This window comes from Nyctereutes procyonoides, unplaced genomic scaffold (assembly GCF_905146905.1).
Source record: "Nyctereutes procyonoides isolate TBG_1078 unplaced genomic scaffold, NYPRO_anot_genome, whole genome shotgun sequence".
NCBI classification, from domain to species: domain Eukaryota; kingdom Metazoa; phylum Chordata; class Mammalia; order Carnivora; family Canidae; genus Nyctereutes; species Nyctereutes procyonoides.
This window is the reverse complement of record NW_026575140.1, coordinates 42,025,033-42,045,666: the sequence shown is the minus strand read 5'-3', so window position 1 is coordinate 42,045,666 and position 20,634 is coordinate 42,025,033. Positions and strand designations below refer to the sequence as shown.

Sequence of the window (20,634 nt, the reverse complement as noted above, 5' to 3'; positions counted from 1 at the left end):
TTCATCAGAAGGGAATGATTTCAGTGTATAATGATTAAAAGAGACTATTGGCCGTTAAAACTCTTTTTGCTTTAATTGTATGCAATTAAAACTCTTGAGTATTTTTTGAAAATCATTATGATTGAATTGCAAAGGTCAATTTGAGGTGAAGGATATGGATATCAAAATGTGCTATCACAACTTTGTCAGAAAAATCATGCTGCTGCCCAAAAGAGAAAAATCAGTGTTTGATTCATTTTTTTTTGTCTCTTGCAATTTATGAAGTGGATTTTGCTGAATGTTACAATAAATTTATGTTTATGCTTTTTAGTTTTGTTGTCAACATTCACATTTAATCAAACCTTTCCCTACATACATTGACACTATTACCCCCACTTAAAATGGGTCCACTTTGTGCCATTTTTCTTCTATTCTAGCCTTTTCTGGGATAATAAGAACCTCCTATTGATGTAAATATTGCATGGTTGGTTAGTAATAATAATGTGTTGGGATCCTCCTTAATAAAATATTGTCAAAGAAGCTTTTCTTTAGAGGAATCATGAAACCTATTATTATTACTTAATTAAATCCCCTTGTGTTTGGTGATGTTAGACAAATTTGGCTCACACCATGTTCTTAAAATAGATTTTCCAAGTAATTCCTTTTGTAACAAACATACTTAATATTGTTTCCTTTTTATTAAAAGTGGATACCAATGCTTCAGAATGGACGATTAAAGACTGGGCAGTTTTGCCTACCAGTCTCACTGGAAAAACCACCACAGGCTTATTCTGTATTGTCTCCTGAGGTCAGTATCTCTCATGTTGAAACTCTCCAGATTGAATATAAAGAAGTTTTCATTACAGAGGTGTTTTTCTCAAGACCTTGCTGTTCTGTCTAGAAGTATATAGATAATGAAGTAATAATATTATTTTCTCCTAGAATTAAAATTACTCTGTAGAATACTTTAAGCTTTCAACATAAGTATATTGATTTTAAAACTAAAATAATATGTGAAATATAAACTTAAAGAATAGGCAAATTTGGATAATTTTCATATTGTAACATAAGCTTTAAATAAGTGAGTATTTCTTTTAGTGGACAACATTTCATTGAAAGTCTAGAGGAAGGAGTACAAATTAATTTTTTAGAATATTTTTGTAGGGGCCGCCTGTGTGGCTCAGCGGTTGAGCGTCTGCCTTTGGCTCTAGGCATGATCCTGGGGTCCTGGGATCGAGTCCCCATCGGGCTCCTTGCATGGAGCCTACTTCTCCCTCTGCCTGTGTCTCTGCCTCTCTTCTTCTCTGTGTCTCTCATGAATAAATAAATAAAATCTTTAAAAAAAAAAGAATATTTTAGTAATTAATGATCTTTTAAGTGAAAATGAAGTGGTTATAAACATGTAATACAGGAGACATTAGCAGCTGCAATGATGACATATGTGACTTAAAAGAAACAAAAACATTGGAATCTCGGGACCTGGATGGCTCAGCGGTTGAGGGTCCGCCTTCGGCTCAGGGCGTGATCCCATCATCCAGGATCGAGTCCCACATCAGGCTCCCTGTGAGGAGCCTGCTTCTCCCTCTGCCTATGTCTCTGCCTCTCTGTGTCTCTCGTGAATAAATAAATAAAATCTATAAAAACAAAACACATTGGAATCTCAATCAAGAATCATGATATGAGGGGATCCCTGGGTGGCTCAGTGGTTTCGTGCCTGCCTTTGGCCCAGGGTGCGATCCTGGAGTCCCGGGATCGAGTCCCGCGTCAGGCTCCCTGCATGGAGCCTGCTTCTCCCTCTGCCTGTGTCTCTGCCTCTCTCTCTCTCTATGTCTATCATAAATAAATAAATAAAATTAAATCTAAAAAAAAATCATGATATGAACTTGACTCTATGCATTAATCTGAAATATGTCTTGGGAATGTTCTCCTGGTGGCATTTATTTTCAGGATAGAACTCAAAAAATATTCACGAATCTGTATTTTTATTTAAAAAAAAGAAAGAGGCAACAGAAAGCTCCTGCTCCCACCTCCTTTCGTATTGTTCTCTGTCACTTCCTCTATCCTAGCCACACAGCACTGCACCTTGGCTGTTCCTCAGACGTGAGGAGTGCCTTCCCATTTGGGGCCCTTCACACTTCCCTCTCCTGGCAATGCTCCATCACCAGGCCAGCTTCTTCATTTCCTCCAGAGCCACTCAGATCTTGCCTCTTCAGAGAGGGTGTCTCTGAGTGCTTTTGTTCAAGTGCAGCCTCCACCATTTTTTATTGCTTTGCTGCTTTGTCCTCACATAACTTTATACTTCATATATCTTTGTTTATCTATTTTTTATCTACAGAGTATAAATTCCAGGAAGGTAAGGACTTCATCTTTCTTGTGCATTGCTCTATCTGCAAGTACTTAGAATAGTGCTTGGCTCACAGTGGGCAGTCAGTAAGTATTTACTAAACCAATGCATGAATAAGTAAGACTCTTTGCTTCCTCCCTTCCCCCTACCCTCTGCTAGACCTTTCATTCAGTTCCAGGAACACATCTCAGTAAAGTCAGCTTATCTTCTATCACACAGATATGATTATATATTTCAAAAGGAAATATTTTAAAAGGAAATCTGATTTTATGGTAGTTATGCATTTATTCTTTTTTTTTGCATTTTTTCTTAATTGATTTGAAAATGTAAGGTCAGCTTTCTAAAGGGAGGCTGATGGTTTTCTTCTAGCTACTATGCTATGTGTGCTCATATAGAAATAATATCAAAAAAATAAATAATATAATAATTTGGATTAGACTATAGATGTATAGTATGATTTACTTAAAGCTTTTTCCTACTTCTAGACCTTTGAATTTTCTGTCCTCTTCCTGAACTCACATGGCTATATTCTTTTCCTTATCTGAATTTTATATAAAATATTACCTCCTCAGAGAGGTCTTTGCTTATTCCATACATTTCCAGCCTTTCCCTCCACCACACTGCTGATAGGCACTATCATTTTTAATCCAACTTTATGTACTTAATACTTATCACTATCAAATCATCTTATTTTTTTCTCTAAGGAATGGTGGGTAAGCTTCCTGAGAGCAGACCTGGGTTTGCTATGGAACCCTAGTACCTAGAAAACTGTCTAGAGACTTCAGTAGTTATTTGTTGCATGAATTTAAAAAGTTACAGGATTGTTGATAGTAGCAAAAACTAAAAAATGAAGATTTTGTTGAGACCATACAAAGTTTCTCAAACTGATTAACCATTTGGCAATGATGAATAATATCTGCTGTGTTCTCTTCCCCACAGAAACATTGGCCATTTCTCTACATTTCCCACATCTCACTCCCCCATTGGAGGAGGGCAGGCATTTCACTGGCCTGGGGAGAGAGAGGACTCTGGACTCTGAAATACAAACCCATTTGCCAAATCCAGCCATAGTTTCTCCCATTCCAAAGCTTGAATGCCATTTTGTGATGAAGCATCAATGATATGCATTAAGGGACATAACCTAGTAACCCTTTTTATTCTTTTTTTAAAATATTTAACTTATTTATTCATGAGAGAGAGAGAGAGGTAGAGAAGCAGGCTTCCTGTGGGGAGTCTGATGCAGGACTCGATCGCAGGACCCTGGAATCACACCCTGAGCTGAAGGCAGATGCTTAACCACTGAGCCACCCAGGCATTCCACCTAGTAACCTTTTATAAAAGTATTTTTAATATCTCATTTGCTCAAATTTACTGACTATTTCACTTCTCTAGATTAGAGTTGGGGTAAATCTGTGGCATCCTGAGTAGCTACACTTTACGTTAGTTGAATGCAGTTGATATATCTGTGTCCCATTTCTACAAAGAGCACACCAGGTTGTACCAAGCATTGTCAGGACATGACATACCAACATAGATGCATTTAACTTTTTTTTTTTTTTTGCATTTAACTATTAACATGGAAGTGTATAATATATAACTGTGTAATATTTTTATTTTATTTATTTTTAAAGATTTTATTTGTTTGAGAGAAAGTGAGAGAGATCATGAGTGAGGGGAGGAGCAGAGGGAGAGAAGATCCCTGCTGAGCAGAGATCGTGATGCAGGGCTCAATACCAGGACACTGGGATCATGACCCGAGCCGAAGGCAGATCTTAACCAACTGAGCCACCCAGGCTCCCCTTATTTTTCTTTAAAAAGTACTTTATAAATTTTATTTAAATTCAAGTTAATATACCGTATAATATTTTTAATAAATGTATTTTTGGTACACCTGGGTGGCTCAGTGGTTGAGTGTCTGCCTTTGGCTCAGGGTGTGATCCTGGAGACCTGGGATGCAGTCCCACATCGGGCTCCCTTGCATGTGGCCTGCTCCTCTCCCTGTGTGTCTCTGCCTCTCTCTGTGTGTCTCTCATGAATAAATAAATAAAGTCTTAAAAAAAAAGTATTTTGTTTCTATATGAAAAATGGAAAAATTATGGGATTATTTATATTAGCAAAACATAAAAAAATGAAAATTATATGAATCAACCAAGATCTTAATATTTAATTAAATTCTTATACATCCATACAGTGGTGCAATAGTTAAGAGGAGTAATATAGATTTCAATATCCCACTTTAGTATCCCAGTAAAACATTCATTCATTCATTCATTCATTCATTTATTGAGAGGAAGAGAGAGAATCTTAAGCAGGCTCCACCCCTGGTCAGAACCAGATGTGAGGGTCAGTCTCACAACCCTGGGATCATGACCTGAGCTGAAATCTCAAATCAGATACTCAATGTACTGAGCCCTGGCATCCCCCCCCCCCCGAATAGAACATTTATAATAAAAATATAAAAACAGGGATCCCTGGGTGGCGCAGTGGTTTGGCGCCTGCCTTTGGCCCAGGGCGCGATCCTGGAGTCCCGGGATCGAATCCCATGTCGGGCTCCCAGTGCATGGAGCCTGCTTCTCCCTCTGCCTGTGTCTCTGCCTCTCTCTCTCTCACTGTGTGCCTATCATAAATAAATAAAAATTTAAAAAATATATATATAAAAACAAATAATATAGTGACAATCAAACTCACACATCAGTAATTGGGTGGCAAATAGTTTGGAAAAATATACACCAAGTTTAGCAAGGTTTAACTTTTGAAGGGGTATGGGATTGTTAAAAGTATTTATTGTTTCAAATCTCACATGCTTTCAAAAGGCAGTATATCATTACTTTCAGGATTTCACTTCTGGCCATGCCTTTTATTAGTTGTGTGACCTCAGGTAAATTTCTTAATCTCCCTGCTGAAATATGTCTCCACACTCCCACTTCATCCCCTCCCCCCCTGCAATCCCCAAATTCATATGTTGAAGTTCTAACTCTCAATGTGCTGGTATTTGGAGATGAGCTCTGTGGGGTTAATTAGGTTTAAATGAGTTTTGGATAAGGTCATGCAGGTGGGGCCTCATGATTAGTGCCTTAAAAAGAGACACCAGTGTCCTTTTTCTCTTGGTTGTGAGGACACAGTGAGAAGATGGCCATCTGCAAGCTAGGAAGAGGTTCTCACCAGAAACTGACCATGTGGCACCTTGATTTTGCACTTCTAGTCTCCAGGCTATGAGAAAATAACTTTCTGTTGTTTAAAGCACCCAGTGGATGACATTTTGTTATGGCAGCCTGAGCCAACTAAAATATTCTCTGTGTCTGAATTTTCTCCTCTGTACATTAAGAATAATTAATGCTTATAACCCCCAGAGTTTCTGACGCAGGAGGTCCCTATTGGGGCTTTATTATTATTATTTTTAAGATTTTATTTATTTATCTGACAGAGAGATCTAGAGAGCACATGTGGGGGGAACGGCAGAGGCAGAGGGAGAAGCAGACTCCCCACTGAGCAGGTAGCCTGACTTGGGGCTTGATCCCAGGACCCTGGGATTGTGACCTGAGCCGAAGGCAGACACTTAATGGACTTAGCCACCCAGGCGCACTGGGGCATGATTATTTACACTTCAACAAATACTCAGATGTTGTTTATGCTGCTCTCCCCAGATCAGAGTTTAAGAACCACTATTTTTAAAGCCATCTGTATTCATTTTATTTGTATATCTTGTTTTTTTAAGCTGAAAGCAAGTGTTTTGGGTTGAAAGAGCTAGTACTAATTCTTGCTTTGAAGAGTTTCAATTTACTGCACCATCTGTTTTTTACAAAAGTTTCAAAACCTGTATTTACCTCAGTAGAGACATTGCATTTCTTACTTGAATTTTAGAAGAGGAAACTGGCTTTAGTTGGTTTTCTTTTCTACACATGATAAAAAATGAAGCCATGGGACAAAAACCCTAAAATACTTTTTTTCCTGAGATTTTCTATTTTGGTCATTTATTTCAAGGATATTTGTAATTGCCTGATGAAATCTGTTGTTTTTGGTTTTTTTTATGAACAACATCTGTGTCATCTTAGTGTTTTATTAATTTTTTAAAGATTTTACTTATTAGGGAGAGCACAGAAGGAGCATAAGAGGGAGAAGATGACGCCCTGCTGAGCAGAGAGCCCAACTTGAGGCTCAATCCCAGAACCCTGGGATCATGACCTAAGCCGAAGGCAGATACTTAAACGAACTGGCACTCCCCATTTTTCTTTTGAAAGATTTCATCTTAGTGTTTGTTAATTGCCTTTTCTCATTTGAGATTGTTCTGGTTCTTGGTGTGATGCAAGATTTTTTATTTTATCTTAGACATCTTAGGTATTATGTCATGACCACAGATCTTTCTTTTTTTTTTTTTTAATTTTATTTATTTACTCATGAGAGACAGAGAGAGAGAGAGAGAGAAAGAGAGAGGCAGACACAGGCAGAGGGAGAAGCAGGCTCCACGCAGGGAGCCCGATGCGGGACTCGATCTCCTGTCTCCAGGATCACCCCCTGGACTGAAGGCAGCACTCAAACACTGAGCCACCCAGGCTGCCCATGACCACAGATCTTATATAAGTCTTGGGTTTTAGTAGTAGGGGGAGGTACTCTTGCCACATTCATGCCACATTAGGCATCCACTTACACCTCCCAGTATGTGGGGAGGAAGGGGCACCTTGGTACTGCTCCTGCTTGGCTTCCACTGACCCCATAGTTGGTGGGGATGCTTGTTACCACAGGGCTAGGACCTCTTTCCGACTCTGTCTTCTCTGGTAACACCCAATGTGTTGGGGGTGGGGATCTGGGACCCTCATTACAGCCAGCTAAGGGTGGACACCTGGGCTTACCACTTAGCCTTTGGAGGTTGGGTAGGGCTGCCACTTGTTGTTACCTTGTGTTTGGTCAGAGTAGGGCAAATACTGGTTTTGATTAGAGAGAGCAGGATTTCTTGGAGCTTGTTTTTCTCTACTCCTTTTGGCGTTTCTGGGTTGCCAGCTTCTGTAGCACCTCATCCAGGATTTATGAGGCAAAAATAAAACCCAGGAAACACAACTTTGTATTTCTTCACATCTCAAGGTCCATAGTCCTTTGCATTCCTCTTTCTACCTTTCAGTGTTATTTTGTGTATCATGTTCATGGTTTTTAGCTGTGTTATTAGAAATAGAAATGATTTTAAAAAGATACTTTAAAAATAACTTTTTATGCTATGATTTTAATTAAAATTCTTACCAATTTACATCAGGAAAAAAGTTTTCTAACTCTTATAACAACAGAATGTATTCCTTTGCTGTGAATATCTTATAGCCCTATTAAAATAGGAGTTTTTACAAGAAAAAAACCAATATTATAAACCAATAAAATACTGTAGATGTGAATTTATTGGCATGAAAAGAGATTCACAATATAATATGTGACAAATAGGTTTAAAATAACGTTTAATATAACCTATGGAAGGAAACAGTCTGTATAAAAGTACGTGTGCACAGAGGAAGATTTGGAATTATGTAAAGGGATATATGTTTGGGAAAATAGAATTTTGAGTGTATATTTTCTTTTTGCTCCTTGAGCCTTTTTATTCTCCTGTAGAAAACATGAAGATTTTGTAATAAGAACAAAATATATGTTTTACATTCATGTGCAGTGTATAAATATGTTTTACATTCATATACAGTGTATATTTCCACAGTATTTTTCTTATTGAGGTATTATAATTTTTTTGTTTTAAGCATTTCCAATAAACTTAAATATCTATGATCATTATATTTACTCTCTTCTAGGTTCCTCTACCTGGCATGAAGTGGGTAGATAATCACAAAGGTGTTTTTAATGTTGAAGTTGTTGCTGTTTCATCTATCCATACACAAGTAAGTGAGTTTTTAAAATAATTTTTATAATAGATTATCACTTGAATGAATGAACATATTGTTTGGTAGCTAAATCAGTTTTGTTATCTACTATAACTTATGGAATTATATGTCAGAAATCTATAGATTTAGAAGTTTTTTTTTTTTAATTTTTATTTATTTATGATAGTCACACACACACAGAGAGAGGCAGAGACACACAGGCAGAGGGAGAAGCAGGCTCCATGCACCGGGAGCCCGACGTGGGATTTGATCCCGGGTCTCCAGGATCGCGCCCTGGGCCAAAGTCAGGCGCCAAACCGCTGCACCACCCAGGGATCCCTAGAAGTTATTTTTTAAAGGAATCCATAAAAATCTTTAAATATTTACACAAGCAAACTTGTTGCTCTTCAAAATGTCATTGACTTCATTTTGAGCAATTCAATGACTTTTTTTTTTTTTTTTGGTGAGTTTCTGCTACATTGCAGAATTAGAGTTGAAAACTATCATTCAAACCATTTTATTCCTCATAGACTCAGATATTTCAAATTGTAAGAGTTTGAAGGAATTATTTGCTCCAAATTCTTCAGTGTTTATCTGGAACATGCCAGACTTTCCTCAAAGACTGTATATTTACTCTTTCTCTAGCTGGAATACTTTCCTCCTGTTAGATACTTATTTTCAGTAAGACTTTTACTTACCTCAGATCTTTCCTGGAGACTTTTTTTTTTTTTTAATTTTATTTATTTGAGAGAATGAGAGTGTGCACACAAAGGGAGAGGGGGAAGCAGACTCCTGCTGAGCAGGGAGCCCCATGTGGGGCTCAATCCCAGGATCATTACCTGAGCCGAAGGCGAACAGTTAACCCACTGAGCCACCCAGACTCCCCTTTCCTGGAGACTCTTAAGCATAGCAGCCCTGTTAGTCTGTATGGTCTTACCCTGCCCTTGCTACTACTTCTAGCTCTTCCCCGCACTCTCTTGCACTTTTGCTTTCTCTCACTTTGTGTGTGTATGTATGTACATATGCATTTATTTATTAGTTCTTCATTAGGTTGTTAGCTCCATGTAGTCAGGGTTGTTGTTACCTGTTAAGGAAAGAAACTTTCCTTCAAAGACCTTACAGTGTAATAGGGGAAAATGTAAAAATAACTGTAGTACAATAAAATTAGTACTGTGTTAGATATATGAATGAAATCCTTTCAAGAGTATAAAGTTGTCTGTTCTGGGAACTGAGATTCCCAGATATTGATTGATAAGTAGGCATTTACCATACAGAGAGAGGGTGGGCAACTCAGATGATAAAAAGCAAGTGCAAAGGGTTAGTAGTCTAAGGACAACAGGCAAGTAATCTTGTGTGAAATGCACTAATTCATAGTGCATGGGGAAATCGTGATAGATGAGGAAAGAAGACCAGGCTGGTAACAGATTATGAAGGACCTTGAATGCCGTAGAGTTTACAGTCTAGGTAAATGGCGATTTCTAACCTAAATAGCAAACAGGAGAAAAGTAAATTTGGTTGGATGCTACGAGAGATTATGGAGATAGTGGAGATAATTCTGAAGCTATAGTGAGTTTAGTTTTGAGTCTGTTGAGTCTGAAATGCCTATGTACTTCAGATAAAAATATCCCAAGGCAATTGTAATAACATCTTTAACATTGAAGGTGGCAGAATAAATGTGAAAGCTGAAACTACACTGGTGAGTGATTATCCAGGGAGGAAATGTAGAGTGAGAAGAGGCAAGTAAAATGGAATCCAACTTGAAAAGGGAAGGGGCAGTATTCACAGGAACTTCAAAGGCCACCCTCAAGTTCAGTGATTTTTCCACCAGCACTCCTAGGACCCAACATATAGCCATGTTCACAGCAATGATTTATTTTAGTAAAAGATATAAAATCAGCTAAAGGAAAAGAGGTCAAGTCCACAGGAAAAACACAAGCTTCCAACATCCTCTCCTAGGGGAGTCACATAGGGTGAATGGAAGCAGCATGTGTGAAATGTCTGTCAGGGGATGCTCATTCATTAGAGACTTAGTTCCCAGGGTTTTTACTATAAGCTGTAACATAGGCACCCTCGCCTATCACATGCCAAAATTCTTGATCCCCAGAAGGAAAGCTTATTTTCAGCATAAACCATATTGTTAGTACAAACAATTTAGCTGTAGTGAGTCATCCCTTATCAGTTGGAACTCTAGAAATCCAAGTTCCCAGATGCCATCCAAGGACCAATTGTGTAAGCTGGCCTTCCAAATGATAGCAGTCTTAAACTTGCTGTATTAACTCTTTTCTGCAGTGAAGTAGGGAAAAATAAGAAGGCAGAGCACCTCTATGTTATATTTTAAAACAACAAAAAAAGGTAGTAGATAGGTTTTATTTAGCATTATGTAGGTAGATTCCAGTAAAAAAATGGCTCCAGTGGAATTTTTCCTTTTCTGGTCCTGGATATGTTCTATGTTTCCTATATTCTTTATTCTTTTGATAATGATGAGATGGATGTTACAGTATACTGTTGAAATGTATTCTTTCCCTTCATATTATCCTATCTTCTTAAGTATAAAAATACATTATTTTTCATGTTTTTTAATTCTTACAGTCATTATTAGTTTTCTTTTTAGAGTTGGTAGTATATTTATCTTTTACTCCTAATTTTGTTTTCAGATACATGTGCTGTCTTTATGTGACAAAGAAGGATTGGGGCAAAAATATAGATGATTTAGAATATTGAATGTAGGAGAAGATGAAGTGGAAGTATCTACTTTGTAGCACTCTGGCATTCACAGTCCTGATGAGTAATATTCAACATTTAAAAATTTTTGCCACTATGAAAACAATTTCATCATGTATTATCTTTTTAAAAGGATCAACTGAACACAGTAATGTTTTTTATGATGTTTTCTTTTTTTTTTTTAAAGATTTTATTTATTTATTCATGATAGACAGAGAGAGAGAGAGAGGCAGAGACACAGGCAGAGGGAGAAGCAGGCTCCATGCCGGGAGCCCGATGTGGGACTCGATCCCAGGACTCCAGGATTGCACCCTGGGCCAAAGGCAGGCGCTAAACCACGGAGCCACTTAGGGATCCCCTTTATGATGTTTTCTACTTTGGTTGTAGCTCTTTGAAATTTACTGGTATATAGTTAGAAGTCATCACTTTTTTATTCATTTAAAACCTGCATATCAAGTTAGAACAACATTAGAGCTATAAATGTGAATGAAACTGTTTGGCGTTATTGTCTTACAGTTTATTTTCACTATTAACTGAGCCGAAGTCTTCCAGAGTTCCAACAGACTCCTGTTCACAAATCATTGGTTGGTGCTATACACATGATCATCACTATACATATCTCATCACTAGGCATGAAGCAAACTAGGGGAATAAGCATGTACCCTGGGACTGGGCATGTGATTGCTTTAAATAAGACTGGTTCTGTTAGCGTACAAGGAGGTTAAACAATAGCAGTCAGGATTTAGCCAGGAGATGGAACATCCCAGTAATTCAGATGGAGACAATTTATATTTAAATAATTAACTGGGTTAAAGGTGATTCACTACTAAATGGGGTAAAAGAAAATTCTGTGATTATAATAGAGATAGCAGTTGCAGAAAGTGATAAGGAAGGAACTTAGAAACATAGAGGAGGTTCCTGAAGGCTAAGAATCAGACCTCCAAGGAGAGGATACCACTGCTATAGGTACACAATGCCTGCCATGCTGTAGCGTAGAGGGCACCTGCTATGGAACAAGAGGCACCATTGCTGTTGTGAACACTGCTGCCATGTCTCTCACCTCTGAACTTTAGCATTCACATCTGCTAGCTACCATCAGGAAAACAAATAGGAAGAAGGAAAGCTGTTTCCTGTACCTTCTGTGGTCAGAGCCTAACCACATACCAGCTGACAAAGGAGAAATGCAATTTGAAGAGTCAGCTCCAGTATTACAAATTGTGGCAAAGATGGTGGGTTTGAATGGAGCTAAGAGGTAATAAATTAATAATGGGCACAGGCCCTGTTCTAACAGACCTGCACAATCATTGAGTTCTAAAATAGTAATACTCACACTGAGGAAAAAAAAAATCCTTAATTTGTATCAGTAGAGTTTTGAGTAGTCAATAGTGTTCAAAATGGCCACTTTACAATAATAAATGAGAATAGAGCTGTTGTTTATTTGGAAACAACATTTGTATATACTTGTGTATTTTTTGTATTAATTCATATGAGCTATTTATATTACATAAAACATTTTAATTTTGTTATATATAATTTTAAATATATTTATATCTAATGTAATATTTATATTTTATAAAAATTACAATATTTTATATTTATATGGTCCAAAGTTTGGGGAATTCACAGTTATAATTGGTTAGTGCTTGTGTTCATTCTTTGTTTTAGGATCCGTATCTTGACAAGTTTTTTGCTCTGGTCAATGCTCTGGATGAACACATGTTCCCAGTCCGAATTGGAGACATGCGAATCATGGAAAATAACTTAGAAAATGAATTGAAGAGCAGTATTTCAGCGCTGAATTCATCTCAGTTGGAACCAGTGGTCCGATTTCTTCATCTTCTGCTTGATAAACTGATACTTTTAGTTGTTAGACCTCCTGTCATTGCTGGCCAAATAGGTAATTTTTACTTATGTTTGGAGAATTATGAAATTTGTAATTTGGCATTTCTAGCTTTTGCAGAAATAGAATCATGAAGTACTATTTGATAAGGACTGTGTTTGATTTTGGGGGAGGAGAGGATGGGGAGTTATTTAATTGTTTCTGATGCCAGAAAATAACTTTCTTTTGTTTTGGTAAATTGTGCCTTGGAGACTTCAGCTCACATTATGGAAACCAATTCATTTATCCACTCACCAAATATTGATTAAGCACTTACTGTATGCCAGACACTGATAGGCTCTGTCCAAGGCTTAGTTCTTGATTTTAAGGATCTCACAGACTAGTTTGGAAAACAGGCAAATAGGTAAATCATTTTGCTTTTTATATGATGTGTGATTTACCTAGCCTACATTTTTACTCATTGGCCATCCTCTATTTAAAATAGCTGTTCTTTTCTTCATTAACCCAAAAATCTCTATAGTCTCATTTTCTTCTGTGTTGCTCTGCAGTTAGAGGTACTCCTGTTTCCAGCTGTCTTCCCAAGATAGGTTCCTCTGCTTTTGCTAAGAGCTTCCACCTGAATCCTGCAAAGTAGTTGAGCTTATAAGAAAAACACATCATAAAATTTTTGTGTTAAATGGTTGTACAAAGAAGAGGAGTGTTGAGCTCCTTAGAATTTTATTTTAGGGGAGACTTGTCAGTAGAAGTGATCCTTGGGTAAAACATTTAAAGATGAGTAGGAGTCAGAGAGGTAAATAACTAGTCCAAGGGGATGAAATAGTATGCGCATGGTATAGAGACAGATATATGAACTGGGAAACTTGCGAGGAATTGTAAGTCACAAATTAGAGTGTTGTTGTTTAGAGATGATAATTGGTGGTGAGGGAAAGGAAATGGAATCTTCTATGACACTTTAGGGGAATTGGGACTATAATTCTATAAGGAATCCATAGCTTTTGAAGGGTCTGGTCTTAATTATGGAAGTAATGTGACCCAGTTTGGCTTTTGTAAAGATGAGTGTGCTACATGGATATGGGTTGAAAGTGGGGAAAATCTGGAGGCAGAGAAACAAATTAGTAATCTTATAGAACTTCTTACAACAAACTATGAGGTCCTGCTGAAACATGAGATGACAGTGAGTTGGAGAGGAGAGGTGGGTTAAGAAATGTTGAGGAGCTTGTACAGAGTACTGTCACAGGAGTCATAGGAGAAGGTTTTAAGGAAAACACCAGTTTTGTAGATGATGTAAATAAAATAATAATGCAATAGTAACAAACATTTGCATAGTAAATAGGTCAACAATATTGCTGTGTGTTTTATTTACATTAATGTATGAAATGCTCACAACTCTATGCATAGGTATTATTACCACTGTTTCACAAATAAGTAGAGTGATGAACACTGTGCTTGAAAATTTGCCTAAGGATTCAGACCCAAACAACTGACTCCAGAGTCCTAGTCTTCTTACCTACTAAAGAGGTGAAATTAACTGGTGAAATTAACAAGAAGAGTTTTAGTCAAACAGTGAAAGTAGAATTAAGTAGTGCATAGCACATGGTGAAAGGAACGCAAAATGTATACCCTATTCTTAAATTCAGTTAGAATAGGAAACTGGGTTGATTAATGCATAAGAATGGAGTCATTTGAGCATGTTTATGTGCTTTGAGAAACTAGTGGAGGGGGGAGAAAAATGTAAGATACAGAGATGCTAAAATGAAGCAAGCCTGTAGGACAAGAGTGATGTGATTATTGTTACATGGTAGAGGAGCACTGCTTCCTTTGGCAGGGAAATAAAAATTGTTTCAGATTTGGAGAAATTTGTAGTAAAATGTTGAGGACTTTAATACTTTATAAATTCCTACTGTGAGATAAAAAGTAGAATTTCCTGAGGAGGGAATAATGTGGACCTGAGCTTTTTTGTTTTTTTTTTTTTCTTTTTTTTTTCTTTTTTAAGATTTTGTTTATTTATTCATGAGAGACAGAGAGAGAGAGAGAGAGAGAGAGAGAAAGGCAGAGACACAGGCAGAGGGAGAAGCAGGCTCCATGCAGGGAGCCTGACGTGGGACTCAATCCTAGGTCTCCAGGATCAGGCCCTGAGCTGAAGGCAGCGCTAAACTGCTGAGCCACCCAGGCTACCCTGGACTTGAGTTTTAAGAAGGATTCTGATGGTTTGAATAGCTACTCTGAGGAAAAGGAATTAAGCAGGAACACAGATAAAATTGTTATAGCCCACTCAGGCCTCTGTATCTCTAGTTTCTTTTCTAGTTCAGTATATATAGATTAATCTTCCCACATGTCCAATTTTTTTTAAGTGTTTTATTTATTGGAGAGAGAAAGAGAGCTTGAGTAGATGTGGAGGATTGTGGTGGGAGGGACAGGCAAAGAGGGAGAAGCAGACCCCCCCCCATGAGCTGGGAGCCCCACATGGGGCTCCATTACAGGACCCCAAGATCATGACCTGAGCCGAAGGCAGATGCTTAACCAACTGAGCCACTCAAGTGTCCCTTCCTACCTGACCACTTTATTGGATTCTTCCACTTTTAGGAAAATTTAATTGATCTCATTTCTGTTCATAATTTCCTGTCTTGATTAAATAAATCATAGACTCTGAGGCTTTATCAAAGCCCACAATGGCTGTTTATTTTACCCATTTATTTAGTGTGCTACCAGAATTTCTCAACTTTTGCAAAATGCTCATTACATACTATCTTGAATGACTGGGTAGGTATTGCTTAGCCTGCCTGGCATTTAAAAATGCTGTACTGTCTTACCTCAGCTTGTTTCTCTAGCCACCTAATCCTTTTCCCAATTCACTCATGTCAGTCACGTTGCTCCTTCACGATCTTCTTTTTTTAGTTTTTTAAGTTGATATTTTTAATAATCTACTTTCATTGTTAATATTTTTTAAACGAGTAACACTTGCTCATTGTATCTTAAGTTTTCAGTCATCTTTAAAACAAGAAGTGACTTTTCAAAGGTGATATGCAAGACAGGTTTCTCTTTCTTATGTGCTTTGTATTGTTTTACAAAATAATGGGTACCTGTCAGTTGAGGTTTTGTTTTTTGATTGAACAATCCTATATACTTTTCATGTTAAATTAGTAAAATAAATGTTCTAAAATTTTGTTTAGAAAAGTAATTTTGATTCAGCTAATATATCATTAAAATCAACACCAAATATCATCTTTATATACTTTGCATAATCCCTATACTTAACACATATAGAGATGATAAAATGCTGATCTTTTTGGAATTTGCAGTTTAAAAAAATTAATGCAAAAATGTGTTCCTCCTTCTTAAAAGTTAATCTAGGTCAAGCATCATTTGAAGCCATGGCATCAATTATAAATCGGCTCCACAAAAACTTGGAAGGAAATCATGACCAGCATGGCAGGAATAGCCTTCTCTCATCATACATCTATTACGTTTTTCGCCTACCAAATACTTACCCTAATTCACCATCACCAGGTACTATATTCCTTTTATTTTGAAACTCCCTTGCATAGATTGTATGTTTGTGGCAAGATTAAAATAATCTTGTAGTTCTAGTGGGATATGTTCATTCAATAGCAAGTATTTATTGAGTGCCTGCTGAATGGCATGGACTATGCTAGGTGCTAGAGTTACAAGGATAATTAAGTTACATCTTCAGGCATCATTATTTATACAGCTTCCTTTAATTTTAATTAGAGCTTGGTTGAATTAATTCTTGGAAAGGAACCTTGAAAATCAGTTCTGTGTCTGTGGAAGCATTTTATCATTCTTTGTTTTGGTAAGATAAGTAGAATTTTTGTCATTTGGAATGCTGGACATTAAAGAAGAAATAACTGGTAACTTTGTGAAACCTAATTAATATAAAAGATTATTCTCCAGAAAAGTACTGATCTCTTCATGGCCAATAAAATAATATGCCCTTTATGAACAGCAGGGCCCAAAATGATTACTTGCTTTTTTGTATGAAACTGGTGGTGATATGGTAGTGGGCGTGAAGTAGGGGGAGATGTCTTAGTCTGAATAACTCTTTAATTGTTAGTTAATGATTCTGTTATGCGTACCTTTCAACCTGCTCACGTATTTGTATGAGTCATCATTCATTACTAATGATAATGGTAAGTGCCCTTTTCCAGCTATTGGCAACATTAACATTAATAATGGTGATAAATACATATGACATTCATTATGAAAACTAGACATAATAGTAATCCGACTTAAGTTTTAGCTCATTTTATTTCTTAATTGCAAAAAGAGCAGTAATTGACTCATATTCTGGGTTGTGATTTCCTATGTCGATTTTTAAAATTATAGTATTTGAGGCTCTGAAGGTATATTGTGGACTAGATGTGTTCAATGCTCCATTATTTTACTCTTTCATTCAATATAGTATTCCGTAGTTTTTGCAAAACATCTTGTTTAAATGCTGAGCTGAAAGATTGTGTAAATTAATTAGTTGACAGGTGTGTATCATTTGCAAATATGAAGGATTTCTTTAAGAAAAATGGAGATAAATTAAGGATATAGTTGCTGGGTATTTTTATGTTCATAGAATATGGTTGAATGATGGTTGAACATAGTTGATGCTAGACAGAGAAATTCTTGCCTTTCTAACTTGGGCTTGAGTATACATATGTATGTATATCATAAGGATGCTACTTTGTTATAGTTCAAATTGTCATTGATGATACAAACAAAACAGTCTCATTTAAGAGATGTTGACAGTAAATTGGCTGTCCTTGTAGGGACTGTGTCAAGGACAGAGTAGGAAGGGTGGGAGAAAGGAAGAGCCATCAGCTGGATTATTTTGGGTCTTCAATACACTCCTATCTAACGTGAAAATAATATGTGTGCATGGTGTGTTTGTGTTTTCTATCTTGTTTTTTAGTGTATATTTAATATATAATCAGAAACATTGAGAAGATACTGACTTTATCATTGCATGTGGTTTTGTCAACCACTGTAAAATAGACTATTTTGGTGTAGCTATCATTAAGTTTTGTGTGTTTTTTTATTCACAGTATTTTTCATTTAGAAATAAAAGCAATTTTTTAAAAATTAAAAAATAAAAGCAATTTATGATTTTGGGGGAATTTTGTAAAGTGGCAGAGATTATTTTCAGGTGCTTTCCTGACTAATTTCTTTGTCTAATTATGTGCTATTTTATATACAATTATAGGTCCTGGGGGTTTGGGAGGATCAGTGCATTATGCCACAATGGCTAGATCTGCTGTGAGACCTGCAAGCCTTAATTTAAATCGTTCTCGGAGCCTTAGTAATAGTAATCCAGATATATCTGGGACTCCCACGTCACCAGATGATGAAGTACGGTCAATCATTGGCAGTAAGGTAAACTGAAGATACTCTTTTATGTATTTGATTTTCAGTTGATGAATAAGTGAGAAGTGTCCAATTTTAATTTATTCTTAATTTAAAAATATATTTGAGTTAGTAACAAGGAAGACATTGTACTTTTCTATTCTATCAGTATACACAAAGTGTCTAATGTTTCTAGTAAATAGGCTTGCTATTACAAACTGGTTTGTGTATTTTGCTCAAGAAAATCTGCCAAATTCAGAAATTTGTCCAGGATGACCATTCCATATAACTCGTTTTTGTCTGTGTGATAATCCATTCTTTAAAAAATGACTACATTAATTTCCTATAAAATTAAAAGAGACCTATCTGACTGCTGTGTAGAAAGGACATAACATCATTGATTTAAAATATGAACCTCCATCCCTTCTCTGAAACATATCAAGACCAGTGATTAGCTTTGATTGCTAATAGAGCTGCCTTTCACTGGAAAACTCTTTATAAGATGCACCAGAACTTGAAAAATATGATTTACTTAATGATGGTTAATGATTATTCCAAGTAACAAGTGATAGGCCAGCTGGTATAAGATCCAGCTCTATTTTGCTTACAGCATCTTTATTAACTCCCCTCCAAAAAAATTTAAGGAGTGATTATTACCTTTTTATAGTAAGATATAAAAATAACTCCAATTATAAACAAACTGGGAAAAAGAACAGTTTAGACTGAGGCCAAAAAATCATGTTATGTTGTGTTTTGACCAAACCATTTTAAATGTAATTTTTGCCATTGGAAGAGAGGAAGATACCATTGTTGTTTTTTTTTTTTTTTTTTTTTCATTGTTGTTAGAATCATAGCCAACTTTTCTTTGGCACTTTTAGTCTATTAACTAGGATCTGAGGAAAAATTAATAAACATGTTTTAGCATCTGTGTTTAACCTTTAGCCTGAACTATTTATGGATTTTTTTTAAACAATCTGGGTTTGTTATGTGAAATACTTGAACATTGGTCAAAAACCTCAGAACTACTCATATCTGTTCATATAGTCACAGAAATTTTACATTCAGAAGCTTTTTTTCTTAAGATTTTATCTGTCCATGAGAGACACACAGAGAGAGAGAGAGGCAGAGGCACAGGCAGAGGAAGAAGCAGGCTCCCTATGGGTAGTCCGATGCAGAACTTGATCCCAGAACCCTGGGATCACAACCCGAGCCAAAGGCAGATGCGTAACCACTGAGCCAGGTGCCCTACATTTAGAAGCTTCTAATGAACTTAAGCATTGGTCTTTAAAGCAACTTAAGTAATTTTTTTTAAACTTAAGTAATTTTTAAAGTAATTGCTCACAGATCAAAAATATATTTTGTAGCCTTATATTTTAAATAATAAACATATATTTCAGTAACTTACAGGTCTATACAGATATTACTCTAATTAAACAACTTCCAATTTTTATAAATTTCCTGAGAGAATGATGTGCAGATATTAACTTGAGTAATATAGCAATTGCTGTATTCCCCCCCTATATATTTCCATCTTTAGAGAAAGAAGTTAGGTTTTTTATCCTTGTATTCATCCTCAGTTGTACCTCATTGTAGTAGTACTTAGCATTATTTATATACTATGAATATAGTTCTTCTGTAGAATGAGTCTGATTTTTGAAATAATAAGAAATTTTCCTATCAAAGAGCCTATGGAAATGAAAAAGACACTATTGTCCTCAAGGTTCTACTTTTAAAATGCTTCTTAAAAAAAATAATAAAATGCTTCTTAATTTCTGTAAGATTTGCATTATGTCTCTTCTAGCATAATTCTAGAGTTTTCCTTTATATGATGTATTTGACAGATTATAACATCAAGATTTAGAACAAAGGTCTACATATATTGGAGTGATTATTTTCTGTTTTTCAAGTAGTTCATAAAATGAGACATAATAATGACATTAACTTCTGATGATATATAGTGTATGTTTAATGATGTATGTAAGCTTCTTAGAAAGCCATTATAAGATGAGGATTTGTCTTATGACAACACAGCCTCTTCCTAATCAGGTTTTATTTAAATAGGTTTCATGTTTCCTCTTAGAAAATTTTTTGATAGTTACTTTATTTGGGACTGTCATTTAGTCATAATCTTATCCCATTGCTAAAATGATAAGGAATCTGAAGTTTATAGCTACTGTTCATTACCTGGAAATTCAAGAAACTTTTTTAAAGATTTGTGTGTGTGTGTGTGAGTGTGTGTGTGTGTGTGTGTGTGTGTGAGAGAGAGAGAGAGAGAGAGAGAGAGAATGAACAACTAGGGGGAGGGGGAGAGGGAGAAGCAGACTCCTCACTCAGTGGGGAGCTTGACCTGAGACTTGATCCCAGGACCCTGAGATCATGACCTGAGCCAAAATCAAGAGTCCTATGCTTAACTGAGCCACCCAGGCACCCCAAGAAACTCTTTTTTAATGATTTTTGTCTTTCTCCTGCCTAGGCCATGGTCATACCCTAGATATTGTCATTACTAAGAACTTTAACTTATATAATCTCAATTTCATGAATCTTGTTTTCTATTA

The 20,634-nt window shown here is 36.3% G+C and overlaps 1 protein-coding gene across 3 annotated transcripts in view; it reads left to right on the top strand.

Moving 5' to 3' along the window:
• Positions 1–20,634, top strand: part of DOCK7 (dedicator of cytokinesis 7) — a 223,800-nt gene that overhangs the window by 120,854 nt on the left and 82,312 nt on the right. For all 3 annotated transcript variants that reach the window (XM_055304932.1, XM_055304934.1, XM_055304933.1), the window contains exons 18-22: positions 686–787; positions 8,101–8,187; positions 12,556–12,787; positions 16,073–16,237; positions 17,940–18,109. In XM_055304932.1, coding sequence (XP_055160907.1) covers positions 686–787; positions 8,101–8,187; positions 12,556–12,787; positions 16,073–16,237; positions 17,940–18,109 — 756 coding nt within the window. The remainder of the gene's footprint in view (positions 1–685; positions 788–8,100; positions 8,188–12,555; positions 12,788–16,072; positions 16,238–17,939; positions 18,110–20,634) is intronic.